The sequence below is a fragment of the Vespula pensylvanica genome, chromosome 13 (genome assembly GCF_014466175.1).
Source record: "Vespula pensylvanica isolate Volc-1 chromosome 13, ASM1446617v1, whole genome shotgun sequence".
Classification (NCBI taxonomy): Eukaryota; Metazoa; Arthropoda; class Insecta; order Hymenoptera; family Vespidae; genus Vespula; species Vespula pensylvanica.
In genome coordinates, this window is record NC_057697.1 from 2361907 (window position 1) to 2387870 (window position 25964).

Genomic DNA, 25964 nt, shown 5'->3' on the forward strand with positions numbered 1-25964 from the left:
TTGAATTTATGCAATGTATTCCCTTAAAAATGTATAATTTTATTCGAATGTCGTCGAAATTCGATCGTCACCGATTGTTCGAGAAAACGCATATGCGGTTTGCATTGCGGAAAGATATTACGTCGCAAGTTTCCAGAATATTCCAGAGAGAACTATTGACCAATCAGAGAGTCTCTAACCAGCGCCATGATGTTTCAGCGGGCTATAGCAGAAAGCTATCGTCACAGTCACGATCGGAAGGCTACTCTCTTTCAGTTTATCGTATGCAACTTGAGCGAGCGGATGCTTGTGACGGTGTGTCGCTTTATTAACGAAATTAAGATTCCGAAAATTTTCTCGAACGATCACGTCCGATTTACGTTTCATTATCTTACGAAATTGTCGATAATCATTAACACAGAGTGATTGAGAATATATAAAAAAAAAAAAAGAAAATAAATAAATCCAATTGACTCGTGTACACAGTGTCGTTAGGAGAACATCGTACAAATTCAAGAAATCAGCCATGGCTGCTATGTCCGTGATCGGGATCGACTTCGGAAATGAGAGCTGTTATGTAGCCGTAGCAAGAGCGGGAGGTATCGAGACTATAGCCAATGATTATAGTCTTCGTAACACACCGTAAGTTTCGTCATTCTTGTCGTAAGATCTTGTAGTTTTCTTTTTTATGATTCTCTCTCTCTCTCTCTCTCTCTCTCTCTCTCTCTCTCTCTCTCTCTCTTTCTCTCTCTTTCTCTTTCTTTCTCTTTCTCTTTCTTCCTTTCTCATCGTTGAAAAGACCGCTGATCTTTTAACATGCCGGTTTCTTTTCATTCGTATACTTTTTATTTTTCTCCCGTAAAAATATCTCTACGACGGTATTTTCTTTCATCTATCGTCGACAAAGAAGATCATGGGTGCTCCGTCATCTAATACCAAAAATGGTAAAACGTCGAATTACATTTTTGATCGATACCGATGGTTCGCCAACGATCATTCTCTTTTATGGTTTCGATGTAAATTGCGTATATAGTCATTTCGAGTTTTACGTTTAAATTTATTTTTATTTTTTTTATCAAAATATTTTCTAATCTTTTTTTAATTTCTATAAAATTCTTTTACATTTTCTTCCTTCGTATAAATCTATTCGTTCTCGTTCGAAAAATTTCGAAAATTTTTTTTCTTCGTTTCATCGTCAATTTATTAATTCTAATATGATTTCCTATATTGTAATGATTCACTGATATCTATTTTTTTTTTAAACAACGATGTATTAAATGATAACAAATATATTCCGTGTTTATAAGATAATATGCGATTTTGTGACACTCCGAGAAAAATGTCCCTCTACTGTATGTTAGACTTTTATTTCGTTTTTCACGTGTCTTCACATCTAAAATTATCAGTGACACTCAGGAATATACCTGTTATATACATTTTAGCAGTATATTGTGTCATATGATATGTGTAATATAACGAAATAAAATTCATGAAAAATAAATTATGTTATATAAAAATATCACTCATTTATTACACAACATATTTTTTCTAATGCTTATCATGATTATCATACATCATACCATTTTTTTTCTAGAAGAAACATTATTGATCTGGTGAAAGAGAGAATTTTCTAGAATTGTATTAGCTCTGAAATATTTATTATATTTATTATTAATATGTATTAATAATTATATTTATTAATAATTATTCCAAAAAAAATTATAAGTAATTATAAATTAAATGATTAAAAATTAAAACAATTTTTTTATCTTACAGATCATGTGTAGCATTCAGTGAAAAAAATCGTATACTTGGTGTAGCGGCAAAAAATCAAATGGTAACCAACATGAAGAATACCATTTATGGATTCAAGAGGCTTTTAGGTAGAAAGTTTAATGATCTCCAAGTACAGCGTGAACTTAAATGTTTATCATTTAAAAGCTCCCAACAGGCAGATGGAAATATTGGGATACATGTAAGCTTTATTTAGATTGTAAAAAAGTTCATTCATTCTTCTAGTACTATAAATAATTTCATTGTTATACATTTGTAATATAAAATTATATTACACAAGTCTGTTTGGTAGTTTCTAGCAATGAAGAATGAGAATTAATTGGCAGTTTTCCAAGTACTTTACAGTTTATGAGGACTCAGATTTTATTTATATCATTTTAACATATATTATGCATGATGAATCAGAATTTCATTCAGTTTATAATCCTTATAAAAGTTTATATTAGTTGAAATCAAATATATAACAATAAATATTTGATAAAACATTTGATAAAAATTTTTTTTAAATCTTTGCTTAGATTTTTTGTATCGCGTTATTTATAGGTACAATATTTAGGAGAAGAACATATTTTTTCACCTGAACAAATAACTGCAATGTTATTTACAAAATTGAAGGATACTTCTGAAACGGCACTTCAGACAGCAGTCAATGATTGTGTTATATCTGTTCCATCATATTATACGCAAGCTGAAAGGCAAGCTTTGCTTGATGCTGCACGTATTGCCGGTCTAAATGTCCTTAGATTGTTTAACGAAACAACTGCTACTGCTCTATGTTATGGTATTTATAAACAAGATTTACCAGCTCCTGAAGCAGCACCAAGAAATGTAGTTTTCGTTGATTGTGGCTATGCTAGTTTACAAGTGTGTATTTGTGCTTTCCATAAAGGAAAACTCAAGGTTTGTATTGTATTGTACCTTATTTATTAAATAAGTACATTAACAAATTATTTTGAAACTTATAGTGCATTTATATTCGTTACAGATGTTAGCTAGTGCAGCTGATAGTAATTTGGGTGGTAGAGATATAGATATTATCTTAGCAGAACATTTTTGCAGAGATTTTCAGACTCGATATCGCATAGATCCACATACAAGTCCGCGGGCGTACTTAAGGTTACTTGCTGAAGTAGAAAAATTGAAGAAACAAATGTCAGCCAATTCTACTACTCTTCCTCTTAACATTGAATGTTTTATGGAAGAAAAGGATGTTCACGGTGAGATGAAAAGAGCTGACATGGAATCTATGTGTGCTCACTTATTCAAACGTGTTGAATCAACTCTTAGGCAATGTCTAGCAGATTCTAGTAAGTATTTTCAATTATTCCAAACAATATACTTTCCTATCCAAACGGAGTAATGTTACATCATTTACTAATATTTTATTACAGAACTAAAACCAGAAGACATACATTCGATGGAAATAGCTGGTGGATCTAGTCGTGTTCCTGCATTGAAACGTGCAGTTGAAGAAGTATTTGGTCGTCCAATATCAACAACATTGAATCAGGACGAGGCGGTTTCTCGTGGTTGCGCATTGCAATGTGCAATGCTCAGCCCTGCAGTTAGGGTTCGAGAATTTTCAGTCACCGATATACAACCATATCCATTGAAATTGACATGGGATCCTACTCAAGGAGAAGAAGGGTAAATATCCTAAGAGCTTAATAAATATTTCAAAAATGAATACAGAAAAAAATATTTCAATCTTTTGTATCAATCTTTTATATTATATAGAGAAATGGAGGTGTTTGGACATAATCATCCAATCCCGTTTTCGAAGATGCTAACTTTTTATCGTTCAAATTCATTTACGCTCACAGCTAGCTACAGTATGCCTCCATCATCGCATCCTCAAACACATATTGGTATGCATTTATGTCTTACAAGACTTAAATAATTAAGATGAAAAAAAGTGTTCTCATTCGTTCTTCTTATTAGGTGTCTTTGTTATTAAAAATGTGAAGCCAACACCAGAAGGTGAGGCTTCGAAAGTTAAGGTAAAAGTGAGGATAAATCTCAATGGTATCCTTACCATTGCGTCGGCATCGCTCGTGGAGAAACGTGAACCAACGCAACAGGAGAAAGAGGAAGAAGAAAAATTATTGCAACAGCAACAAAATAACATGGACGTCGAACAACAACAACAGGATAATAAGAAAGATAAATCTGATCAAGAAGCACAAGCAAATGAACCACCAGCACCAGAGGTATATTTACGTTTATAATTTTGATGATTTCTTTATGAATTTTCTATCGAATTATATAATGATGTGTGGAACATTTAAAGATATAATTATAATGTATAATTATATATCAATAATATAATCATATATTTGTCCATTCGTGATCATTAACAGGGTGCAAAAAATCACATTCATGTAACAACTATATGTATCTTCAGATGCATGATTACGTGAGTTTGTTGTGGTTTAGGTGAGCATGGATAAGACTCGAAGAAACTCAGATGCTGACAATGCTGGAAGAGATGTTAGGGGTTCTGCCCCTTCCTGCTCCTCGAGGATTCTTTCTTGGTTCAGCTCGGTACGCGACACACTACCTCTACTTGGACCCATACGCATAGATTTCTTCAGCAATTATGCTGATTTTATTTCTTACATTTGCTTCAGTTAGGTCATCATTATGTCATATCATTGTACGAGTTGTGACTATCCTTTTATTCGTAAATATTAAGGACATTGATTGTCTTCTCTCTAATTAGATTCTTATTGAATCCATCGTCTGTATTTTAATCGTGATTTGATTTATCATTACAGGGTGCAATGAAAAATTTCTGCACGTATTTCATCAATTGAAAATATTTCCTTTATACTTTTTCAATATCTGAAACAAATCTCATACTTCATATTGTTATGCAACAACGTATTTAATGTCATCTTTCATGTTGTACATACGTAATTGAGTACGTTAAAAAATTTAGATATCACCGTCGAATTAGTCGCACAAAATCCATATATTTCTCTTCATGTTGTGTATATATTTAACGAGTATTAGAACTATATATATATTTATTATTACAATGAAAAGCACACTTGCATGAAAAATCAAATGCATATTAAAATCTTAAAACTCTGTGTCGATTTCTTCTGCAATCTCGACCATTTAAGGATTGTCTGTAGTAGTCATATCTCCATTCTTTAATCAGCATGGAGTATTAGTAAAAATGTTATAATAGTTCTAGAGATATATATATATATATATATGTATACTAAAAATATAGTGCATATGGGTCCAAGATACAGCTGTGTCAGCCGTGCTGTCTGTCTTTGCTCTGCTATTCTTTAAATTGGGTCGCAGAAGGAAAAGGGACAGTGATCTTTTCATATGACTGCCATTTTGTAGTTGTGTGAATTATTATTAGTTGTAAAGGCAGGCAATGCGGATTCAGTTTTCTATTCGTACTAAGACATTCAGGCATATGAATTACGTATTTCTTTACATTTTTTAATATTCTTGTATGGAATGAAACTGTACGAATTATAAACTGTACGCATAAGAACTTGTCCTTGTGCTCATCTTTGTTTAACGATCGTCAAGCCCTGATTTCTAACTCGAATTCTCTTGTTCTTGTCTAAGCTTTTTTTTTTTTATACTTTACACATTGTTATGGTTTTGTTTCTGTATTATAAACCTGATATACTAACATGTCAAGAATCCAAAAAAAAAAAAAAAAGAAAACAAGTTGCAAGAAAGCAATGTACAATGAAGGTAAGTCGAAAGAAAATATAAAAAAGAAGTTGTATATGTTTGAAAGAACGAAGCTTTCTTGTAAATGTTTTCCTAATACGACCGCTACCCTATACTATCGTGACCTATTCTTTATCTATCGTAGATGTAAATATATTTAAAAAAAAAAAAAAAAAAAAAAAAGAAAAGAAAAGAAACAACATTATCATATAATTATATGTGTTTCAGGGAGAAGATAAAGGAGAAGATGGCAAAGGCAAGAAAAAAGTTCCTGTACGTACAATCGAATTACCAATCGAGGCAAATGTTAATGGACTATCTCAAAGAAAGTTAGATGCGGCCTTAGAAAAAGAGGTATTGTTCTTTTTCCCTTTTGGAATAGAAATTCTCTGCTGTACCAATCTAATTCTTCAGGTTTTTTATTTTTAATATACAGTGTAAAATGATTGCTGAAGATAGACAAGAGAACGAACGTATCGATGCGCGTAATGCATTAGAGGAATACGTTTACGATTTACGGGCTAAACTAACCGATGATTATCAATTAGCTACTTTCGTCGCGGAAACTGACAAAGATGCACTTAGCCGTACGTTAGATGAAACTGAAATCTGGCTTTACGAGGAAGGGGAAGATTGTCAAAGACAAGTTTATATAGATCGTCTTACACGCCTAAAGGTACTATAAGAGAAGTAAATAAAAATAAAAATTACATATATAATTATATTGAAGTAACAACATGTCAACTATTGATGATTATTTATTGGTTAGGCACAAGGTGAGCCAATAAAAGAAAGGAGACGAGAATTCGAAGGAAGAGGTCATGTATTGGATGAACTAGCAGGTGCATTACAACTTGCTAAAAAGGGAATAGATAACATTAAGGCTTCCTTTGGAAAGGACGATAAGTACTCTCACTTAACGGATGATGAGATAAAGAAGATCGAGAAAACAGTACAAGAGAAATGGGCTTGGCTGGAAGAGAAACGCGTAATACTTGCAGGTACTCCACGTACGCAACAACCGCCAGTAACTGTATCCCAAATACGTTCGGAAAAACAGGTAAATTTCTAATAAATTATATTTTATATATAATTTTATGGATATACATATATTGATATTTATTTATTTGTTATTATGTAGGCATTAGATAACGTTGTATTGCCAGTTTTGAATAAACCTAAACCTAAGGTAGAACCTCCTAAAGAGGAAAAACCAAAGGACAAAACTGCCAATGATCAAAAGAGTACTAATCAGAATAGCCAGGGCGACGCTCATCAACCACAAACCGAAGAAGAAAAGATGGATGTTGAGTAACAGTCATCTCGATTTATGTTTTTCTAATATTATTAAATTTACCAAGATTGAGAAATGGTGAATATTTCATTATGAAATCATCTTCATCATTGTCACACAAGCGCCTGATATGACTTAGTTAGACAGCACATGTTGTTTTTCTATTTCTCTGTCTCTCTCTTTCTCTCTTTCTCTGTCTGTCTATTTCTCTTTCTCCCTCTTGTTTTATTTCCCTTTAATTATTGTCAATCTGATAAACTTCTAGTTCGTTGAGCGATCGTTTGTTATTCGGAAGCGAGTGTCTTGGAAATGCAGAAAAATAATACACCCAAGGTGAGAATAGCTTTAGTAATTAAACAATGAATTATTCGTACTATCGTGTCATTCATATATTGTAATATATATATATATTATATATATATATAATACACATAAACGAAATATAGATATATACTAATGTAGTATATGTATACAGGGTAGATCATTTAAAATATTAGAAGTTTATTAAGTTCATTAAATGAATAATAAAAATAATATCACCGGTCTTAAATAATTCGACTCGGAGAAATTTTATTCCACCCTGTATACATGTATCATCTTTTTCGTACCTTTGTGACATATTTTAGGTAATATAACAAATTTATGAGAGATTTATTATATTATTAATAAATTTCCAAGACACGATTTAATAAAGAAAATTGCTCTGCCAGTGAGATACTCAAAAGAGACTCCTGAGTATTCTAATGCCAGTGAAAATGTTTAATACTAAGTTAAATTAAAATTAACTAAATTAAATTGTGAAGTAGGAAACATCGCTGGCGATCTTATATATTTAAAATAACACGTATTGTTCATTCCATCGTTTTCGAAAACGGACAGCGAAAATCTACTGTCACACAAATTTATGTTGCATTTATGATACTTAAATAAATTAATATTTCACTTATTCAATTCACCAAGCCTGCTATAGTAGTCACATTGAGTAAGTATTAGGCAGCTGTAGCTTTATAAAAGCTACTCTCTTCCTTAAGGAAAAACAATTACAGTGAAGGGAAGGACTATTGTTATTTTCATTAATTTTCGTAATGAAAATTGAGCTTTCAGTACCGGAATAGTAAAGTTCTAGTTCCTAGTTAATTAGATATACTTGTAATTTTACATAGTGACAATGTGTATATAATTAATAAGCTTTGGTACATCTCAGCCATTTTATTTTTGATTATTCATGACTTTTACACATGTAATATCTTGATGATTTCTGGTCACAGCAAGGCATACACATTTTTTTTTATTCATTTTAAAAATGCCTTACATACACACATACATACATTGATTATAATATAACATTATTATTTATGCTTGATAAAAATAAAGAAGAAATTGAAAAGAATATATAACTATTGTTGATGTTATATTCAATCATCGTAATATGACGTAATATGACATAATTTTTGGAACATATTAAATAATAAAAGTTTACTGAAATTAAAAATTAAATCATCTACTCCCAATATTTATATTAATATAAAAAATATAATAGTTTAGTTTTAAATTTAGCAGGAATGTTTCAATATTTTTTTCATTATATAAATAATATTAATTTCTGCTACATCATGCATCTAATGTATCATATATAATCAAACTTTGAATATTAAATATCGTCAAAGCTTATGTAAATTATATATTAAAATTATATGAGCAAACCACATTTTTGGTTGATTATATGTTGACAGTGATTAAATGTAGATGAACCATGGAAGTGTACTAAATTGCATGCATGGACTAATAAAAGGATTAATCTTTCTTGACTTCCGTCTTGGACCGTTCATCAAAGTATGCTCTATATATATAGGCTCCTAATGAGATGTGTAAGACCACAATTGTAACTCCTGCTGAATACACATTGCTTGGTATGCTATTTACTCCCAATAAACCTGTAAAAGCATGATACCAAAGAAGATAATTGTTGCCGACAAAGATATATTTATGTTTACAGAAATATATATATAAGAATTATTAAATTAATACCATCGAATATAAAGATCTTGCTCATAAAGAATATCAGCACAGGTAAAACTGTTATTACTAAACAGTAATATAATACTGTCTTAAAAACTTGCAATTCTGATAATTCCTAAAACAGGAAAATATTGATCAACCTTATAGAATTTTATCAGTATGATTTTCAATATTTTTCTGTCATGAAACTCACCTTCTTATTCGACATGTTGTAAATAATATATTCCAATGTAACTTGCAAAAAGAAACAAGTCCTATTCGTCCTGTCGAGTAATATTGGTCAAACAAGAATATAATGATATTTATTTATATTAACAAAATTATGACATTAAATAATACTGTATTTAAGTACACAGTTATAAAAGGTCAACAACTAAACCGATATTAATGAAACTTGGAACGAAAATTAATCTTATTCTACAGTTTTTTTACAGGATATTAATCACAGAACCGGCTTAGTAATAGACTGCAAAAGATTTAGCTGTATTCACGTACAATGCTTTTAGTATAATAATTATTATGTGTATACAGTATCGCCAACATTGCAAATAGTGGCGCCAAATTTATACGATTTAAAATATACAATATAAAAACAATTTCAATTCACATAAATGCAAGAAATTATATTATTGTAATAAATACATTATTGTAAATACGTAGTAGATTAGATTTTATGTAATTCTAGTGTAAGACAAAGAGAACTATCTATTATTTTTCTTGTCTAACAAATGACTTAAAAACAGAAAAAAGAAAATTTTATTAACAACATATTTTAATTTGAAAATACAAATATGATCGCAATGATTTATATTAATAAAATCATCGATATATTTAAGTTATTATATCGATATCTCGTTCTTTTCAGAGACCAATCGTGATTGGTCCATGTCATGTAACAACCCAATGACAAAAATGGCGGTGAATCTAAGAAGCGTTAAGAATTCAAGTTAAAGGTAAATAATTTCTAATTGTATTCACACCCAGATATTTTATTTTCGATAATTATTACAAAACGAAACTTTCATTATCAAAATAAACATCAGAAGTATAAGGTATCTCTTGTAAGATAAGCACGACACACATAAAGAGAGTATTGAGGTTAATCGAAAACGCATATAATGAGCTACGTTCCTGATTTAACGATAACTGTTGCATTAAACTGGTTAAATGATCCTTCAACCTTAGGAATCCTGATTGAATCATCGATTACAGTATATTCTAAAAATAGAATAGTAGTCTTAAAACGAAGTAAGAATACAATCTAAGATTCTATAATATAGACCTAGTATTTTCAAACGTAAATAGAAAATATATATATTGTCCATAATTGAAACAAAATTCCAATGATTTTAATATACATATATATATCAAACACTTCGACTAGAGAAGTTCGAATATTGCTTGAATGACCTCGCTGTTTATATTTTCGAAAACATAAACACTGAAAGCATAATTTCGATTATTTACTTTCAATATGTACGTAATATCGAACTATAATCGAATTTTAACAACGTGGGCTTCAACTAACCTAAATTTGTTAAATAAATTTACAGCTATCTCCATGTGAAATCCATCAGGGCACGTTCACACAACACCCACTGGCAGGTGCAAGTGTACCTAAGAGCGCGTAATCCAAATGCAAATGAATTCATTACAGGTAAAGAATTAATTTTATGATTTCCGTTACGATGACGTCATTCTTATACATGCATATAATTAAACATTTCCTTTTATTGGTCGTTCTTTTACATTGTTTATAAAACCTTTACAAAAGAAAAAAACAGATGAGGATTTCATGAATAAAGAAAATTATATTATAGCTGAAAAGTAAATAAGGAAAAATATCATTATTTTTAATTATTACTATGAAGGTTATATATATTACTATGGCATGTCGAGTATAGTTATATGATTTACGATCGTTAATGCGTATCATAAATGTCTTCGACAGGTGTCATGAGGTGGTTTAAACATTAAACCCAAAGCCCTTGCCATAAATTTCCCTGGAAAATCCTGGCCCTTCACTCGCAGAAACGTTGCATGCAATTATGTGTATGCACTTAACACCATTTAGAAACATGTATAATATATATATACACACACACACACACACACACACATATATATATATAAACGGATTATTAATTAATTATCGAATGATTATAGTGATTATGAAAGTAAACTAAGTTATAGATTTTATTGTTTTTAACTTAGAGTAGTTTCATAATTATACTGATACATATTTATCTGTTAGAACTGATGGAATCTATATTATAGGTCTCTCAGACTTCTCCGTGATGATAAGAAAAATCTTATTGTCCTTTCGAATCTGGAGCCGATCGTTACGTTAGAAAGAGGTCATTGAACTCGGAAGATCGAGCCACCCGTTCTCTGAGCTCGACGTACGGGTCAAGACGAAAGAGAGAGTAGGAAAAATGGGTGGTAGGAATGACGAAGAGGAGGAGAACGAAGTGTATGGAAAAAAAAGAAAATTGTAACGAGCTCAGCCTGGTGTTAAAGAAGAACTTAGGTAAGTCAGTAATATTACCAAAAAAAAAGCAACGAAACTTCTTTGATGAGTAAAACTAGCTAGCTGAGTAGCTACCTAGCTAACTGATAGAACACGGCAAGAGAATAATCTAGGAAGTTAGAAGAGCGCAACTCGCATTGACGTATACGAGAGACCAGGCAGGGAATAAGAGGAAGAGGGGGAAGGCTCGTGTACAAACCGGGACGGGGACGCAACAGTCGCTCGGCGCACTTTGTGCTGGAATCATCGACGACGATGTCGCTCTCAGATAATAGATCTGACGTTTCGTGATTATTCCTAATTGTTACCATCTTTCACTGGTATCTTTCTTCTTTCTCTTTCTATCGTTTTACCGTATCCTTTCATCCTCGATCACGTCTCTTTTCATTCTCGTGTTACCACTTGAACCGTGAACCAGGAAGGAAAGAGCACGATTCCATTCATCAAACTCTTGTTCAGGTAAGCTGTTATTGTAATCCTGTATTTGTGTTTTTTTTTTCTTTTTTCCTAGAATAAATCTTTTCATTTGTATCGTAGTTTCTCCCCAACGAATGAGATCATTCACTCTCATTGTCGTTATTCATTTGTTCTCACACACGTATTAGTTTTAATGCTAGACTCAGATCATTCCTCTTCCCTCCTCTTATTTCTTCCTCTTCTCTATTACTATCACAATCATTATCACCATCACCATCACCACCATCACCATCACCACCGTCACTATCACCATCACTACTACTACTATTACCACTACCACCACTACCACCACCACCACCACCACCACCACCACCACCACCACCACCACCACCACCACCACCACCACCACCACTACCCTTCGTTTCAGTTCGAACTGCGTGACCTCCTTTTCGAGCCGAATCGTTAGCAATTGTTTTTAACGGACGACATCCTCCTGGTCTAACCGGAGTTTCGGTTCGACGAGGAACCCTTTTTTTCCCTCTTCCTTCTTCTACTTTTTTACGCGCGCTTTTTCATTCTTTCTTTCGTTTTACTATATTTCATTCTTTCTACGTTTTTTTTCGCAATCAGTATTACCTTTCTGTTAGCAGCACGCCGATCGAACGTGCTATTCTCGTGCGAATATAAACAATACGATCAATGATCTTGATATTCTCATTAGTTTGATTTGGAATTTATTTTTTAAGCTGAATCGAAATTAAAAAGTAGATGAACAAATAAGAATAATTAATATCTATAAGGGAGATACGTTAAAAACAGTTCAATATTGTAACTCGTGAAAGAACATATGATTTAAAAATACATTTTATGAGAGTAAAGAAAAAGTAGGAAGTTAAGTTTCTTCTCTCATGATATTTATCGAATGTATTATCGGAACATCTTCTCGCGACGAAAGCTTCTATAATCAAGCGAAGAGATATTGTATACGTGACGTCGTTATAACGCGTACTTTCATTTTTCTCGAACGAACATAATATTCAAAGACCCGTTTATTCCATAATGATTATATCGCGTGATGGTTCACATACGGAAATAAAAAACAATTACGTTGAGTTCTCCAACTATACTCCAGCGTATATTATACTAAGATTAAAAGAAGATCTTTTTTTCTCTTTCTTTTTAATATAATTTTTTATGAGATTCTTTTTTTTATGGATCTCATTTTCTAGAAAAATTATTGAAAAGAATATGAAAAACTTGTAAAGTTCCTACACGTAAAGGTAGAATTCTATGTCGTTCTTTGGCTTCTTCTCGTAGAGGAATCGTGTGTGACCTTTGAGATTACGTATCGACCGACTAGTGTGTACCATTCCGTTCCATCAACTCTACAAGATTGAATACAAAAACGTTCGCAGAATTGTTTGAACCTATCACATCGATGAATGAGAAAAAATTGTGGAAATATGAGAGAGAGAGAGAGAGAGAGAGAGAGAGAGAGAGAGAGAGAGAGAGAGAGAGAGAGAGAGAGAGAGGAGAGGGAGAGGAAAGGGAGAGAGAGAGAGAAAGAGAGAGAAGGAGGGATATAATTCATTTCCGTTAGTTAAAGAATTCCAATATAGGATAGGAATATACGATAAAATAAATTCAGTATAAAAAGAAAACAGTATCGTATGATTGCAAAGATTAATTAATCAATATTTATATTGGAATAATTTCAAAATTATTTAGATTTATATTACGTATATGTATGTCTAAAGAAGATCGATAATTAAATGAAAGGAAAAAGGATTAGATGATTTGAATTTTTAATTGAAAAACTCGTGACATGTCATATTTTTTTATGAATAATTTCTTAACACATGCGATCTTTCATGTAACTGCTGACACATGTTATATCAAATGGTATCGACATAAAATTTAATTAATTAATTATCTAATGACCTTTAAAATTTTTCACTGAATTAAAAAAAATCTTTAATCTAATCCAATGAAATACTTTTCATAGATACATCGAATTCAATGTTGGAATTTAACATTGCGTGATGTTTCTCGTTTAAAATAATCGACTATTTGCACGAAACAAGATCGTTCTAAACGTTTCGCGTGCGAAGCGTAGATCCGAACAGAAATCCAAAAAAACTTTCTTTTCATTTCATTTCATTTTTTTTCACTGACATTTTCTCGAACAATATATATATATATATATATATATATATATATATATATATATACACATTCATACACTACATCATATGAAGCGTTTCTTTATATAATCAGCATAGTGAAAAACATCGTATTTTTTTGTGAGTATTCACACATGACTGCATAATGCACTCGCAAAAATGTTTTCTATAAAATATCACGAAAAGCGATAGTATTTATATTTTTTCTTTAGTTATCCGATCGATACTTACATTTTTGATCCTTTGGATATTTGTATTTTAAACAATTTTACAAATGTATACTAATAGTATTATCATATATATATATATATAAATTTATTAATAAATTAATAATAATATAGATTAGTATAAATCTATACTTTTTTTTAATATAAATACACGATATCGAAATTAATATTTACATTTATTTTTAGGAAAAATGATGAAATATTTTGATATTAGTTTATTTAAAATAAATCCATATATCTCTATCTTCTTTATCTTTCTTCTCTTTTTGAAGCCGTGCGACCGAGAAGGCACAAGCATAGCCAACGTGGTTCCGTTATCCGCGGTAAATACACGGCTGGCCATCCTGTACGTTTTACCTCCGGTGAAAATAAACGATAACCACTCCGACGCCCTGTACGATTCCCCCTCTTACTCCACATGCCGATAGCCTGAATCCGCGTAGCTTGTGCGTGATCGTAGAATCGATCTAGATCGTTTAGATTGCCGAGAGAGATAAAGAGAGAGAGAGAGAGAGAGAGAGAGAGAGAGAGAGAGAGAGAGAGAAAGAGAAAAAATATATTCTACCATAAAATAATTTTTTCAAAGATTATTTTACTTACATATTTGTTTGTTTATGTCATATTTATGATGAAAAAAAAAGAAATTTGTTGATAAAATTACAATTTTGTTTTTAATTTTTATTACCAGATAAAAATTATTATTAAGAAATCATTCTTATTAATAAGATAATTGAAAATGTTGAAATTTAGTCGAGCCTCTATCTAATACAAATCACAATATTTTAATCAACATTTAATCATATCTACTCAAATAATATTGATAATTTTACGATAGTCGATGGATTATCATATCGCAAAAGTTGCACCGAGCAGCTGGGATTAAGGAAAGAAAAAAAATTGTATAATCGTTGCATAGATGTTCTCTTTCTATTCACCAGTTATAAAATATTTTCTACGCACGAAAATATAATATATTCCAAGAACGAGTTCATGCCATCGTTTGAGATCATTTCAAGGGTTCTGCTTTTTTGGATCAAGATATAAAGATGATACAAAGAAAAAGGGGAGAAGAAAGAGAGAGAGAGAGACAGATCGTTAGAAAAGGAAAGGAAAGAAAAGAAAAGAAAAGGGGAGGCAACTAACAGAGTTGAAACTGCAAGAAGGGTTGGAGAGGGTAAAACAGTCGAAAGAAGAAGAAGAAAGAAGAGATGGAGTTGAATTAGATGTCCAGCAGAGCGACTGTTTGAATGAATAATTCTCATCGATCGTGAAATCTGTCTCGACGTTTCTCTTTCTCTTTCTATTTCTCTTGCTTCACTCGTTCGAATTGAAAAGAAACGTTTTAGAACGACCTAACGTCATCGTCGTCTATAGGAATGACCCTGAAGCAGTAAAACGTCTGGGGACATACGTGAATGTATTGTATATACGTATGTATTCAATTTTCACACTATATTAATTGTAAGTGTGACAAATTTGAAAAAATTTCGCTCACCATTTATCTTATAATATTCTATTTATTCTTATTATTCTATTTTAACTTAACGACAAGTGAGAAAAGAGTATAATTATTATATTGAACATTGATTTTATTCAATTTAAATTAAAGTTCTAATTAATCGAATAATTAATACGAAATAAAAAGCAGAGAAATTTGTATGAAGAGTAAATTTAATGAATATAATGGTTGACATTAGAATCATAATATAGTGATTATGACATCGTTGTGATAATGTCAACGTCGTGTATAAAAGAATTATATTGTGTATTATTATTTAAAGTTAAAGTTAATGGGGACACACGTAGACAAACTGTAGGCTTTCTTCGTGACACCAGTAAGTCTTCTTTCGTCAGCATAAACACGTGCTTGTAACTCGACATAGAGATAATAAAATGGATTATACCTTGTCGATTCGAATACGATAGGATTTGGCACATAATCACATCTCTTTGGCAACTAACTCGGACAAGGATTCTCGAGAGACTTTCTATCCGAAGTGATATATTCTGACCTTTTTCGTATTCTCCTTCATTTGGAATTAATAATATTTTTTTTTTTTTAAATAGAATCGATTTTTTCTCTTATTCGTAGGTCAATGCATAATATGATAGATTATTAATTTTAGTTTATGTAATTAACCAGAAATATAAAAACGGGAAGGAAATAATTTATTTAGAAAATATAAAAAAATTGTTACAGAATCTATGTTATCGTTTCTTTTTTCTAATTTATAAGTCAATACATTATAGTAGATCGATAGAAGAATTAATTTTATCATAGGATTAGAGACAAATAAGAAAAATGAGTTATTATTGATTTTCAAATGTAGATCTTCTAATTTTTATTTTTGTAAATCATTGCAGTAAATAATTTTACTTTTTTTGTTTCTTTTTTACCCATCATGATATCGATGTCCTCCGTACGAGATAGATCTTGCGTCATCGAGAACAGGTTGCCAATTACGTCATTCTTCATTCCGTATCGTCCAGACTGCGAATATTTTCACGGATCGTCGGTATAGTAGGGGATATGCCATAAATTCTAAAAATAATTCTCTTACATTTGTCAAAATTGAGGACAATCCTATCTATATACCAAAGAAAAAAGAAAAAGAGAATTGATATTATTAACAATAAGATGAAACAAAAATAAATTAGAAATATTACGAATTAAAAATTAGAAAAAAAATGCAATACCTAATTCTAAAAAATCTAATCTTCCAATTTAGGAATTAGAATGAGTATAGGACATACTCATAGCTTCATCTGGGTCCTACAATAGTTGCGTGTGAAGTTAATTGATACAATTAGTATCAATACGTTCCCATTCGCGATCTTTACACATAACGCAACTTATTTTATTCGCTTTCTCCTTATGGAAGATTTTTCCTTTCTTGTTTAGTTAACATTTACAGCGACTCGATGAAAGCGTAAATGATTTTTACACTTGACCCGTTTCAAAATAGAAATTGATAGAATAATTGTGTTAGTTATTATGTAGCCTAAGTTGAGAAAGTAATATAGAAATTTTTGATAAAGCGATAAAAAAAGAAAAGTAGATACATTGTTTACGATGAATTTTTTAAAATTATGTATTAATTCTTAATTTAAAGAAAAATTAATCTAAAAAAGAAAAACAATTGGTTTTTTAATATACTTTTTTTGTGCGATTTTTTTATATACAAATAGTATTTTTTTACAAGTATTTTAGAAAAGTATCACTTTTACTTATAGCATTGTATTAAAAAAGAAAAGCATATTAAATTTCTTTCTTTTTTTTTTTGGTATCCGAGTGAAATGGATTTCCATCAGTCTATCTAATATCACCTATTGTCTTTCTCATATAACAGAACGAATCAGAAGGATGCACTTTCGATGTAAAATCGTCTCATTTTAGGAGCCTTCAGAACCCTTTATCCACTTCACATAGACCAATATCGTATCTCTTATGCGTGCTCGCGCGAATATCACTACTCTGTTATCAACGGTTCGGTTTCCTACGTAGACGAAGTAGATCGATGCGAGTGAAGAGTACTCAACTATGACGGAAACTCAACAATATATACTACCGTTAGGATAATGTCGGACTCATCGTTGACTCGTACCACCAACTCTACTCGTGTGTATCGTACTTTGTTTGCTTTATCTCTGGATACATAGATGCAATACATACATATATACATACGTACATGTAGCTTTCATGTTGTTGCTGAGACTAATTAGGAAAGAAAGAAAAACAAAAGAAAAAAAAATAATAGGAAATCTTTGATCGTCGTTTTTTAATTGCAAATATTGTTATCAACGAAGACAGATCTCTTAACTGATAAGATTTCAAAATTATTCTACAACAAAAATATCTTTGATTTTTATATAAATATGTCTACTTCACCGAATACGTTGTACGTTGTACGAATAAAAGAAAAATATACGAACAAAAAGAAAAAGAGAGAAACTGTTCAGAAAAATGCAAGAAGGCTTTCACGTCAGGAACGATTCGAAGACAGCCAACGGGCAGATAAAAAAGAAACAAGGAAAAAAAAAGAAAAAAGCAGAACTTAGTCTCGTACAGTTTGTAAGGACGAAGAGTGCTCGTAGGAACATTCACCGAAACTCGTTGAAAATGCATAATAGTAAAGTAGTAGTATAGTATAGTATAGTATAGTATAGTATAGTACAGTACAGTACAGTACAGTATAGTCTATAGGAACTTGTTAGAAAAAAGATATATCCTTTTCTACGAGTTGCCACGAGAATCTATTCGTCATGTCCGTTCTTACAAAGCCGGTTGCTGACCGTGTTGAAGAACGTAGGTGCATACGTACGAATGAAGAATACGATTGAATGAAGGAGACGGACATTTAATTGTGAAGAGGCGTAGGAAGAGGTACTGAAAGAGGAACGGAATATAAACGTGAACTAGGTGGCCAAGTATGTCGTTGTCATAAGATCTATGTATATGTGTGCATGTGTATGAATGTGTATGTTCGTCTCCGATCCCTCTCTTCTCGTAACATCGACGATTACCCAGAGCGACGTAATCACTCTTAGACCATATCCCGTTCTTTTCTCTTCTACTTTTAAGGCTCTTCTCTGTTGGAGTCTTTTATACGAGATGGTAACGTTTTACTGCGATCGTATCTAAGTACTTAGATCGAACCAAAAGTATATGAGAATTAGATTGAAAGTAGTTTTTTTCCTTTTTTATTTTTTTCTTATGAAAAAAATTGAATGGTCAGAGGTTATTTAATTACATTCCTACATTTTCTATAATATAGAAGGGATTAATAAGAAAATTTAGATTGGTTCGAAATTTTATATTGAAGTTTTTGTATAAGTATATTTGAATATTTCTAAAAGAAATAAAACGTAGAATAAGAATAAATTTAGAATAAGTTTAGCATAAATTTAGAATATAGAAATTTTCTATAATTTATAAATAAGTTTTATATCTCGTTCAAAAAAGAAAAGACTAATTGAATAATTAAGGGCAAAATAGCCACCATGCGAATTTTTGTTGTTATTATTTGTTAAATAATGTTCTTTGCCTGAAGAACTTTTGTATATTAAGTAGTAATCGAGGAAAAAAACATGGTAAAGTTTAGGGCTTCTATCCTCATATTATTCTTAAACGAGGGGATAGAGATGACGGAAGTAAAATATATTTTTCTTTCTTAATAATTAAAAACCTTAAAAATATATTTAAGAAAGATCAATTTATATGTGAAATTTTCTTTAGAAATATTTGTTTATCAGAAACTTGGTTATTTCTACGAAATTGGCAGTATAAATTAAGGAGCAATTTGTATAGATGATAAATGACGATGCCTCACTATTATGTCTGTTGTAAACAACTTCAATGTTTTGGATTGATTATACATAACACTTTGTGTATTTGAGAAAGAGAGAGAGAGAGAAGATTCATTGATTCGATAATACTCGCGTCTCTACGAACGTAACAAAGTACGGACGCGTGTTTACCTTGGCACACATTCATTATACGACGACGATAACGACGACAACGACGACGTAGAGATCTTCCACGCAGCATCTTCCACGTTCATCGCTTTACAAGTCTTTCTTCGTTAATGGTAACTTAGTACTTGCATTAAGTGGTTCATGTAAATTGTTTTTATTAAACTATCGTAAACATTTAAAACGAGTGAAATATGAAAAAATATGTAGAAGTTTTTCATCTCTCGAACGATTAATCATTCTTGTACCATTGTATATATACACATATACACACACACACACACATATATATATATATAAATTAAAATCGATGATTATAATAATTTTACTGGAGACAGTTCGTAATACTCTTTACATGGACCATTCAATATATATATTACTTCAAATGATAATGTTCTCTTTAAATGCGACGAATTATCACGTTAATTACACTTCACGCGAACACTCAGGAGTTTTTCACAATGATTAAAAATGAAATGGAAGTTCTTTCACTTTACTTTCAAGATATTATTAAATTACATTCGAATCGATCCAATTTGCTGTTAATCAAGAAAAATAGCTTTTCGATCTTCCAACTGTATCCTTTACAAATCTACACGATTAAATGTAGAGGTTTGTTAGTGAATTACCTATTTTTTTAACTATCTAATTTTTTTCCATTTATAAATAATTGTCTTAATTTATTAATAACAATCTCTAGGATAAATTATTTTTTATATACTTAAATAATTTATAAAATAATAACAATCGATTTTTTCATTGATTATCATTTAATCGATAATCTTTTATAACCATAATTTCATTTGTAGTAATTGATTGTTAACTTTACTAATATTTATTCCGATAATTTATGATGATGTCTTTTTATAATAATAGACAGGAAGGAAGTGTTACTTATTAAGGTTAACGATCAAAGATCAATCGATCGATATCACGTCACGATTTCCTTTGCCTTCTTAAAGACAACAACCCTATCTTTTTGACGTTCGTCTTTTAGTCGGCACCTTTCATGTCGCTCGCATGAACGCGTGCTAGGTGAGAACGTCTTCCTGCCTTGATTACAATCCATTGAGTACGCGATCCGCATGACAGTTTCGTTCATTCGAACGGATTCTTCTGAGTCTAGCATTGCCAAAGGTAGCCCCTTTGAGAAATATAAACATCCGTTTGATGTACAAGTAAAGAATATACTTTTAATCCTCATATAGACATATAAGTATTATATATCCTTTATGTTTTCAGTAAAGCAAAATCAATTGTCAGTTCAACATCACGAAAATATGCAGATAATTTTCTTTTGGATTCCTTCCTTGAAATTGGCTTTGAAATGCACTTGTAAATGGCGTAAGATAAACATTAATTATCCTATTTATTAAAAATTAATCTATCTTTTTAATATTATATTGTACTCTTAATTATATTTTTCAGCTAAAAATGTACACAGAATTATTAAGATTATAATGAACGATTATATAAATAATTTAGGCTGATATATAATTATTTATAAAAATATTAATTGTTACTCCTGGAGATAAGCAACACTTCAGACATCGTCGATAATATGGCTTGCGAGCGCCATCTATCGGTAAGTAATTTTTTTTATCCCTCAGAGTATGCAATATCGTGGTACACATTTGTAAACTGTTGTTGCATACTACGAGGGATAAAAAAAGTTGCATACTGATAGATGGCGTTCGCAAGCAATATTATCGACATTGCATGAAATATTGCATATTTTTAGGCGGGATAATTAATAATTTGCATATATAATTATAAAAACTAATTTTAAATAAACATAACTAATTAAGAAATTAATTAAAATTAAATACAGAATTTTTTGTGACATTAATACCGACTTAATTAAATTGATTATATTAAAATTTAATTTTTAAAAAAGAGTTTCGTACACTTGCAATTATATAAAACGATGAAATATAAACTTCAGGTCTATGAGAAGGCAAACAAAGTGGACGGAATCAGGAGGAAAACGTCTGGCTTAGTGTCGACGACCTCGAATCGTTGAACATCCGTAAATATTTGCTCTCTGGAAAAAAGTTAAGTGAGTCTCACCGTTAATAATGGCGATGATAGTCTCAACCGAAAGGATGGAGTTGCCGAAGGACATCCCTCAGAAAAGATTCATCAACACGAATCTGATATCTTTGAAATGTCTCTTGTTCTTCTTTTTTGGAGGTATGCGTTCGACGTATCTTTTCAATTTTTTTTTATGAAGGTCATTCGTGATCGAAACGATTTAAGTTATAAAAATGAAATTCATCATTTATATGTAATTTGGATCAATTCTATTATATCTTACCAATGTGTTTCCGTTCCATTCTACCAATATTACTCAATTATATTAACGTCAAAAAAATAATGTTGAGGACATTTACGTTTACGATAGGATTGGGCAGTCTCTTCCCATTTCTTCCACTGCATATGCAAGAAATAGGATTGAGCATAGAAGAGATACGATTGATCTCGATGATCTCACCAGCTGTAGCAATTCTTGGACCGCTTGTAGCCGGTCCGATAGCAGATAAACTCGCTGGACATCAAGGAAAAAATGAAAAATCATCAACTGGTCGATATTTGAGAGTAATGATAGCTATTTGTTGCGTCCTCTCAGCTCTCTTCTACGCAGCCTTGCTGCTTTTACCGTCAACTGACAAAATGGAGTCATCAATAATCATAGAAATGATCGATCCATCGATTGCAAACAGTCCAGGTTTAAAATTTAGTTGTGATGAAACTGGTGCGACTGTTCAGCAAGAGAGATGCAAGGAAAATATGGATTGTCATCGTTGGTCTGACGAGGACAAGATCGGTATATTGCTTTTAGAGAACTGTAATTATGCTTGCTATCCGATTGCGACGAAACGATGGCAATCATCGGAATCCGAGGAGGAATCTTCGTCTTATCGGACTGTCGAGTCAGAAATCGATGAAGAAGGTAGTGCTGATACGACCGTTACTCCTCTAGATATTGGAGTGAATTACGTTGTTCAGGTAAGATTAGCTATCGAGAGATCAAAATCTAGTTACTTCCTTTTTAATTATAGAACGAATCATAGAACGACGGAACCAAGTTACTTCCTTCTTTTTTTGATTTTCCTTTTCTATAGTATATGGTACATTATTTAGTATTAATAATTTTTGTAGGATTTAGAAGGATCCGAAAGAACACGTAGATTTGCAATACCCGAGAATGAACCACCCCATCTTTGTTTCAAAGATGACGATAACGTGGTTTGTCACGTATATACAGAATACTCCGAAGACTTAGCTCTAAACGTCAGTCTAAAACAAGCTATAAATGCGGAAGATAGAGAAGCTTGGTGTGCGTATCCCGTTACAGAATATTTCAATTGTCGAATACCGCCTGAACTTGAGACGAGAATGGCAGAGTACAATCAAACTTGTACGATAGAATGCGATTTGAAGGATCCTTATGTAACTCCAGGTATACAAATACAAACATAAGGTTGTATCGTCTATGAAAATATCTTTTTGATAACTTTAGGTAGCATATTAACTGAGAGTCAATGTTCACAACCGTCCGAGCTCGCTGAATTAACATTCTGGACCTATTTGGTAATTCGATCTATCGCTGATATTTTCCCAACAACTGCTATCGCCTTGGTCGATGCAGCAGTCGTGATAGCGACACAAGAGACTTCGTCAGGTCGTGGAGACGTTGGTCGACAATTAGTATTCGGTTCTCTTGGATTTTCTATATTTGGTTCACTCACTGGTTACCTCAGTACTCTTTTAGAAGGTGCAAGCACGATTTATTATTTACCGATCTTGATTCATGCTGGACTGATGCTTCTCGTAGCAATCGTTGCTTTAGCAGCAAATAGTATGCCACTTAGTCCACCCGAATGGTGGTGGCATACTAGAAGTGGAATGTTAGCCTTGCCTATGAGTGCTATTAAAAGATATGGTAGCGAGACCGCTGCTCTTGTCATTATCCTTATGGTTATGGGTACCTTCTGGAGTGCCATGGATAGTTATTTACCTCTGTGAGTGAAATTTATTCTAATATTATTGATATTTCTTACGTTTCAAGAATGAAATTTGAATATTTATATATGATGGATATTTTTATTCATGAATATTATATATTTTGGAAATTAATAATGAAATTGTTGAGATCTATTTTGAAACGTAGGTATCTTCAAAGGCTAGGAGGTGACAGCTTATCCATCGGAGTTGCTATGACTGTAGGAGCAGTCCCGGCTTTTCTATTTCTTTGGAAATCTGAACATCTTGTTGATTATTATGGTCATAATAATTTACTCATCACTGCCTTTATAGTTTATATTATTAGGTAAGTAAGTGAGTCTTCCTTTTTTCTTGGAGTTCAATTAAACGAATGATTTTCAAGGATTCTTTTATTGTTATAAAATTAATTTTTTCTTTTTTCCTTTCATTTATTTATTCTCGATTGTTCCCTTTAGATTTACTGGACTCAGTTTTGTCGGAGGACCATGGTGGTCCTTAATTTCCGAAGGTTTAGAAGTATTCACATTAAGTATTATGTGGGTAACCGCCATTCTTTATCTGAGACATCTCGTCCCTCGTCATTTAACAGTAACTGCTCAAGCTTTGCCTGTGATTGCTCATTTTTGTGTTGGTGAGTAGGAATACGATCTTCGAAAGGAAAGTTAAGAAAAGTTAGTTCGCTTTTCATTGGATGCTTTATTGATTTCCGATAGTCTTGACAAACTTTTTAATGATACTTCCCAAGAATATTTTTTCTTATTATTTGCAGAGGTCTCTCATTTCTTTTATTTTTATTATGAATATCTCGCCAAGAAATGAAAACTTTAAGAAAATAATAACTAAGTAAACATTTATTACATAACATTTATAATAATAAATATTTATTTAGCTATTTCTTTATTATAATTACATAATAACATATAGAAAATGTAAATTACATATATAATTATGTAGGTCGATGTATTGGTGCCGTAATCGGGGCTTATATCAACATCGAGAATGCTAGTACAATCGATTCTTTGAGATTTCTATTCCGTTGCATGGCTGTTGCTGCAGCAATCGTTGCTGCATTATATTTCATCGTTTATCATGGTTTATTAAAACCACGATGCCATGCTCAAACTGTTCAAGGCCCGAAACAACCACCCTCGATTGTATTAGGTAAATATTATATAATTTATGAAATAATTGTATATATATCTATATGTATATACAAAAACTATATAAAAAGTTTGATACAATTTAATTTAATATTCGATATTGAATAATATTTTAATTGTTTTTCTTTTGTTTACTAAGCAGCCATAAATGGAAATGGTAATTATACACCTTTGAGGGTTTATCATAATGGTATGGGTAGGAAAGGTCAATTCAGATATTAAACACCCCATGTAAAAAAAAAATATATATATATATAAGCAAAAAATGCCCTAATTAAAGATCAATGGTGCTTCACCTCTAGGTCGCTAAAGCGGATACGTATTCTTTTGTTTTTTTTTCTTTTTTTTAATATTTAGTTTTAATTAATTATAGAGTGATATCGAAATACTCATATTCCTCGTATTCAAGAAACTCTTGTACGTATTGCATATGTATATCTCGATAGAAATGTATGTATAGAGACGATTTTTTTTTTTTTTTTTTTTTTTTTTTTTTTTTTTTTTTTTTTTTTTCATACCACAGAGAATCTTATTCACTCATTCACGATATTTACAAGAGAAACACGTAATAAAATAATTATTTATAAGTTCCAAGTGAATCGTAAAAAAAAATACGCTGTGACTAAAACTAAAAAACGTATTTATTTATTGAATACGACTAAATTATATATATATATATATATAACATATCTTTTTTATAAACAAACAACCTCTCATTTTTTTTCTCTTTTTATATCTTGTCAGGCATGATAAAGAAATATGTGATAAATATGCGTTAAATATTACTGCCTTCTCTCTTAAAAAAAAAATGGGAGTATGTTTTTTCTCTTTCATATTGCTATCAAAACAATTGTGTATAACACTGAAAGTTCGATTATTATTATTATTATTATCATTATATTATTAATATTATTGATATATATATATATATACATATATATATTATATTAATCGTAATAATAACAAAGTATATGTATGGAAAATTACAAATTGGATGGAAATAATACATGAATTATTCGAAAATCTGTTATATAGATATGTGTACATGAGAATAACATTAAAAATAAAGTACATCGAACGAAATATAATTCTCTATAATTATTATAAAATTATTATATAATAGAAGCTTATGTATTAAATAATTATACTGTTTCAATAACTTATATACTTCAT

General features: G+C 31.1%; 3 protein-coding genes across 7 annotated transcripts; 2 read left to right on the forward strand and 1 right to left on the reverse strand.

Annotated features, from left to right (window-relative positions):
* Positions 1–246: 246 nt before the first annotated feature.
* On the forward strand, positions 247–8583 carry LOC122633975 (97 kDa heat shock protein). Of its 2 annotated transcripts, XM_043822479.1 has the most exons (12): positions 247–621; positions 1756–1954; positions 2317–2673; positions 2759–3080; positions 3165–3420; positions 3511–3641; positions 3715–3983; positions 4210–4317; positions 5710–5835; positions 5918–6157; positions 6251–6541; positions 6623–8583. In XM_043822479.1, exons 1-12 carry the CDS (start codon positions 506–508, stop codon positions 6794–6796), a joined length of 2589 nt encoding a protein of 862 aa, XP_043678414.1. In that variant the 5' UTR covers positions 247–505; the 3' UTR covers positions 6797–8583. The 2 variants fall into 2 exon arrangements, with proteins under 2 accessions (XP_043678414.1, XP_043678415.1); XM_043822480.1 differs by lacking the exon at positions 4210–4317 and having other exon boundaries at positions 249–621.
* LOC122633979 (vacuolar ATPase assembly integral membrane protein VMA21 homolog) lies at positions 7970–9302 on the reverse strand. Its single transcript, XM_043822488.1, has 3 exons — positions 8988–9302; positions 8804–8909; positions 7970–8709 (listed from the first exon to the last, which is right to left on the reverse strand). The coding sequence occupies exons 1-3, from the start codon at positions 9000–9002 to the stop codon at positions 8570–8572; spliced, it is 261 nt and encodes an 86-aa protein (XP_043678423.1). The 5' UTR covers positions 9003–9302; the 3' UTR covers positions 7970–8569.
* Positions 9303–9592: 290 nt separating this feature from the next.
* Positions 9593–25050, forward strand: LOC122633977. Of its 4 annotated transcripts, none has more exons than XM_043822481.1 (12): positions 9593–9747; positions 10348–10451; positions 11072–11783; positions 20866–20967; positions 21569–21816; positions 22028–22632; positions 22786–23086; positions 23147–23648; positions 23798–23956; positions 24087–24262; positions 24586–24792; positions 24931–25050. In XM_043822481.1, the coding sequence occupies exons 5-12, from the start codon at positions 21702–21704 to the stop codon at positions 25011–25013; spliced, it is 2148 nt and encodes a 715-aa protein (XP_043678416.1). In that variant the 5' UTR covers positions 9593–9747; positions 10348–10451; positions 11072–11783; positions 20866–20967; positions 21569–21701; the 3' UTR covers positions 25014–25050. The 4 variants fall into 4 exon arrangements, with proteins under 4 accessions (XP_043678416.1, XP_043678421.1, XP_043678417.1 ...); XM_043822486.1 differs by having other exon boundaries at positions 9594–9747; positions 24934–25050; XM_043822482.1 differs by lacking the exon at positions 9593–9747 and adding an exon at positions 9920–10042.
* The last annotated feature ends 914 nt before the right edge of the window (positions 25051–25964 follow it).

What these genes read in the sequence shown, in the direction of transcription:
- LOC122633975 (XM_043822479.1), top strand. Translation starts at nt 506, where the DNA reads ATGGCTGCTATGTCCGTGATCGGGATCGACTTCGGAAATGAGAGCTGT. An exon ending in TCCATAAAGGAAAACTCAAG is followed by an intron (nt 2,674 to 2,758) that starts GTTTGTATTGTA and finishes TATTCGTTACAG; the next exon opens with ATGTTAGCTAGTGCAGCTGA. An exon ending in TTCTTTCTTGGTTCAGCTCG is followed by an intron (nt 4,318 to 5,709) that starts GTACGCGACACA and finishes TATGTGTTTCAG; the next exon opens with GGAGAAGATAAAGGAGAAGA.
- LOC122633979 (XM_043822488.1), bottom strand. An exon ending in CAAGATCTTTATATTCGATG is followed by an intron (nt 8,710 to 8,803) that starts GTATTAATTTAA and finishes ATGCTTTTACAG; the next exon opens with GTTTATTGGGAGTAAATAGC.
- LOC122633977 (XM_043822481.1), top strand. Translation starts at nt 21,702, where the DNA reads ATGGCGATGATAGTCTCAACCGAAAGGATGGAGTTGCCGAAGGACATC. An exon ending in GGATCCTTATGTAACTCCAG is followed by an intron (nt 23,087 to 23,146) that starts GTATACAAATAC and finishes TGATAACTTTAG; the next exon opens with GTAGCATATTAACTGAGAGT. An exon ending in GATTGCTCATTTTTGTGTTG is followed by an intron (nt 24,263 to 24,585) that starts GTGAGTAGGAAT and finishes ATAATTATGTAG; the next exon opens with GTCGATGTATTGGTGCCGTA.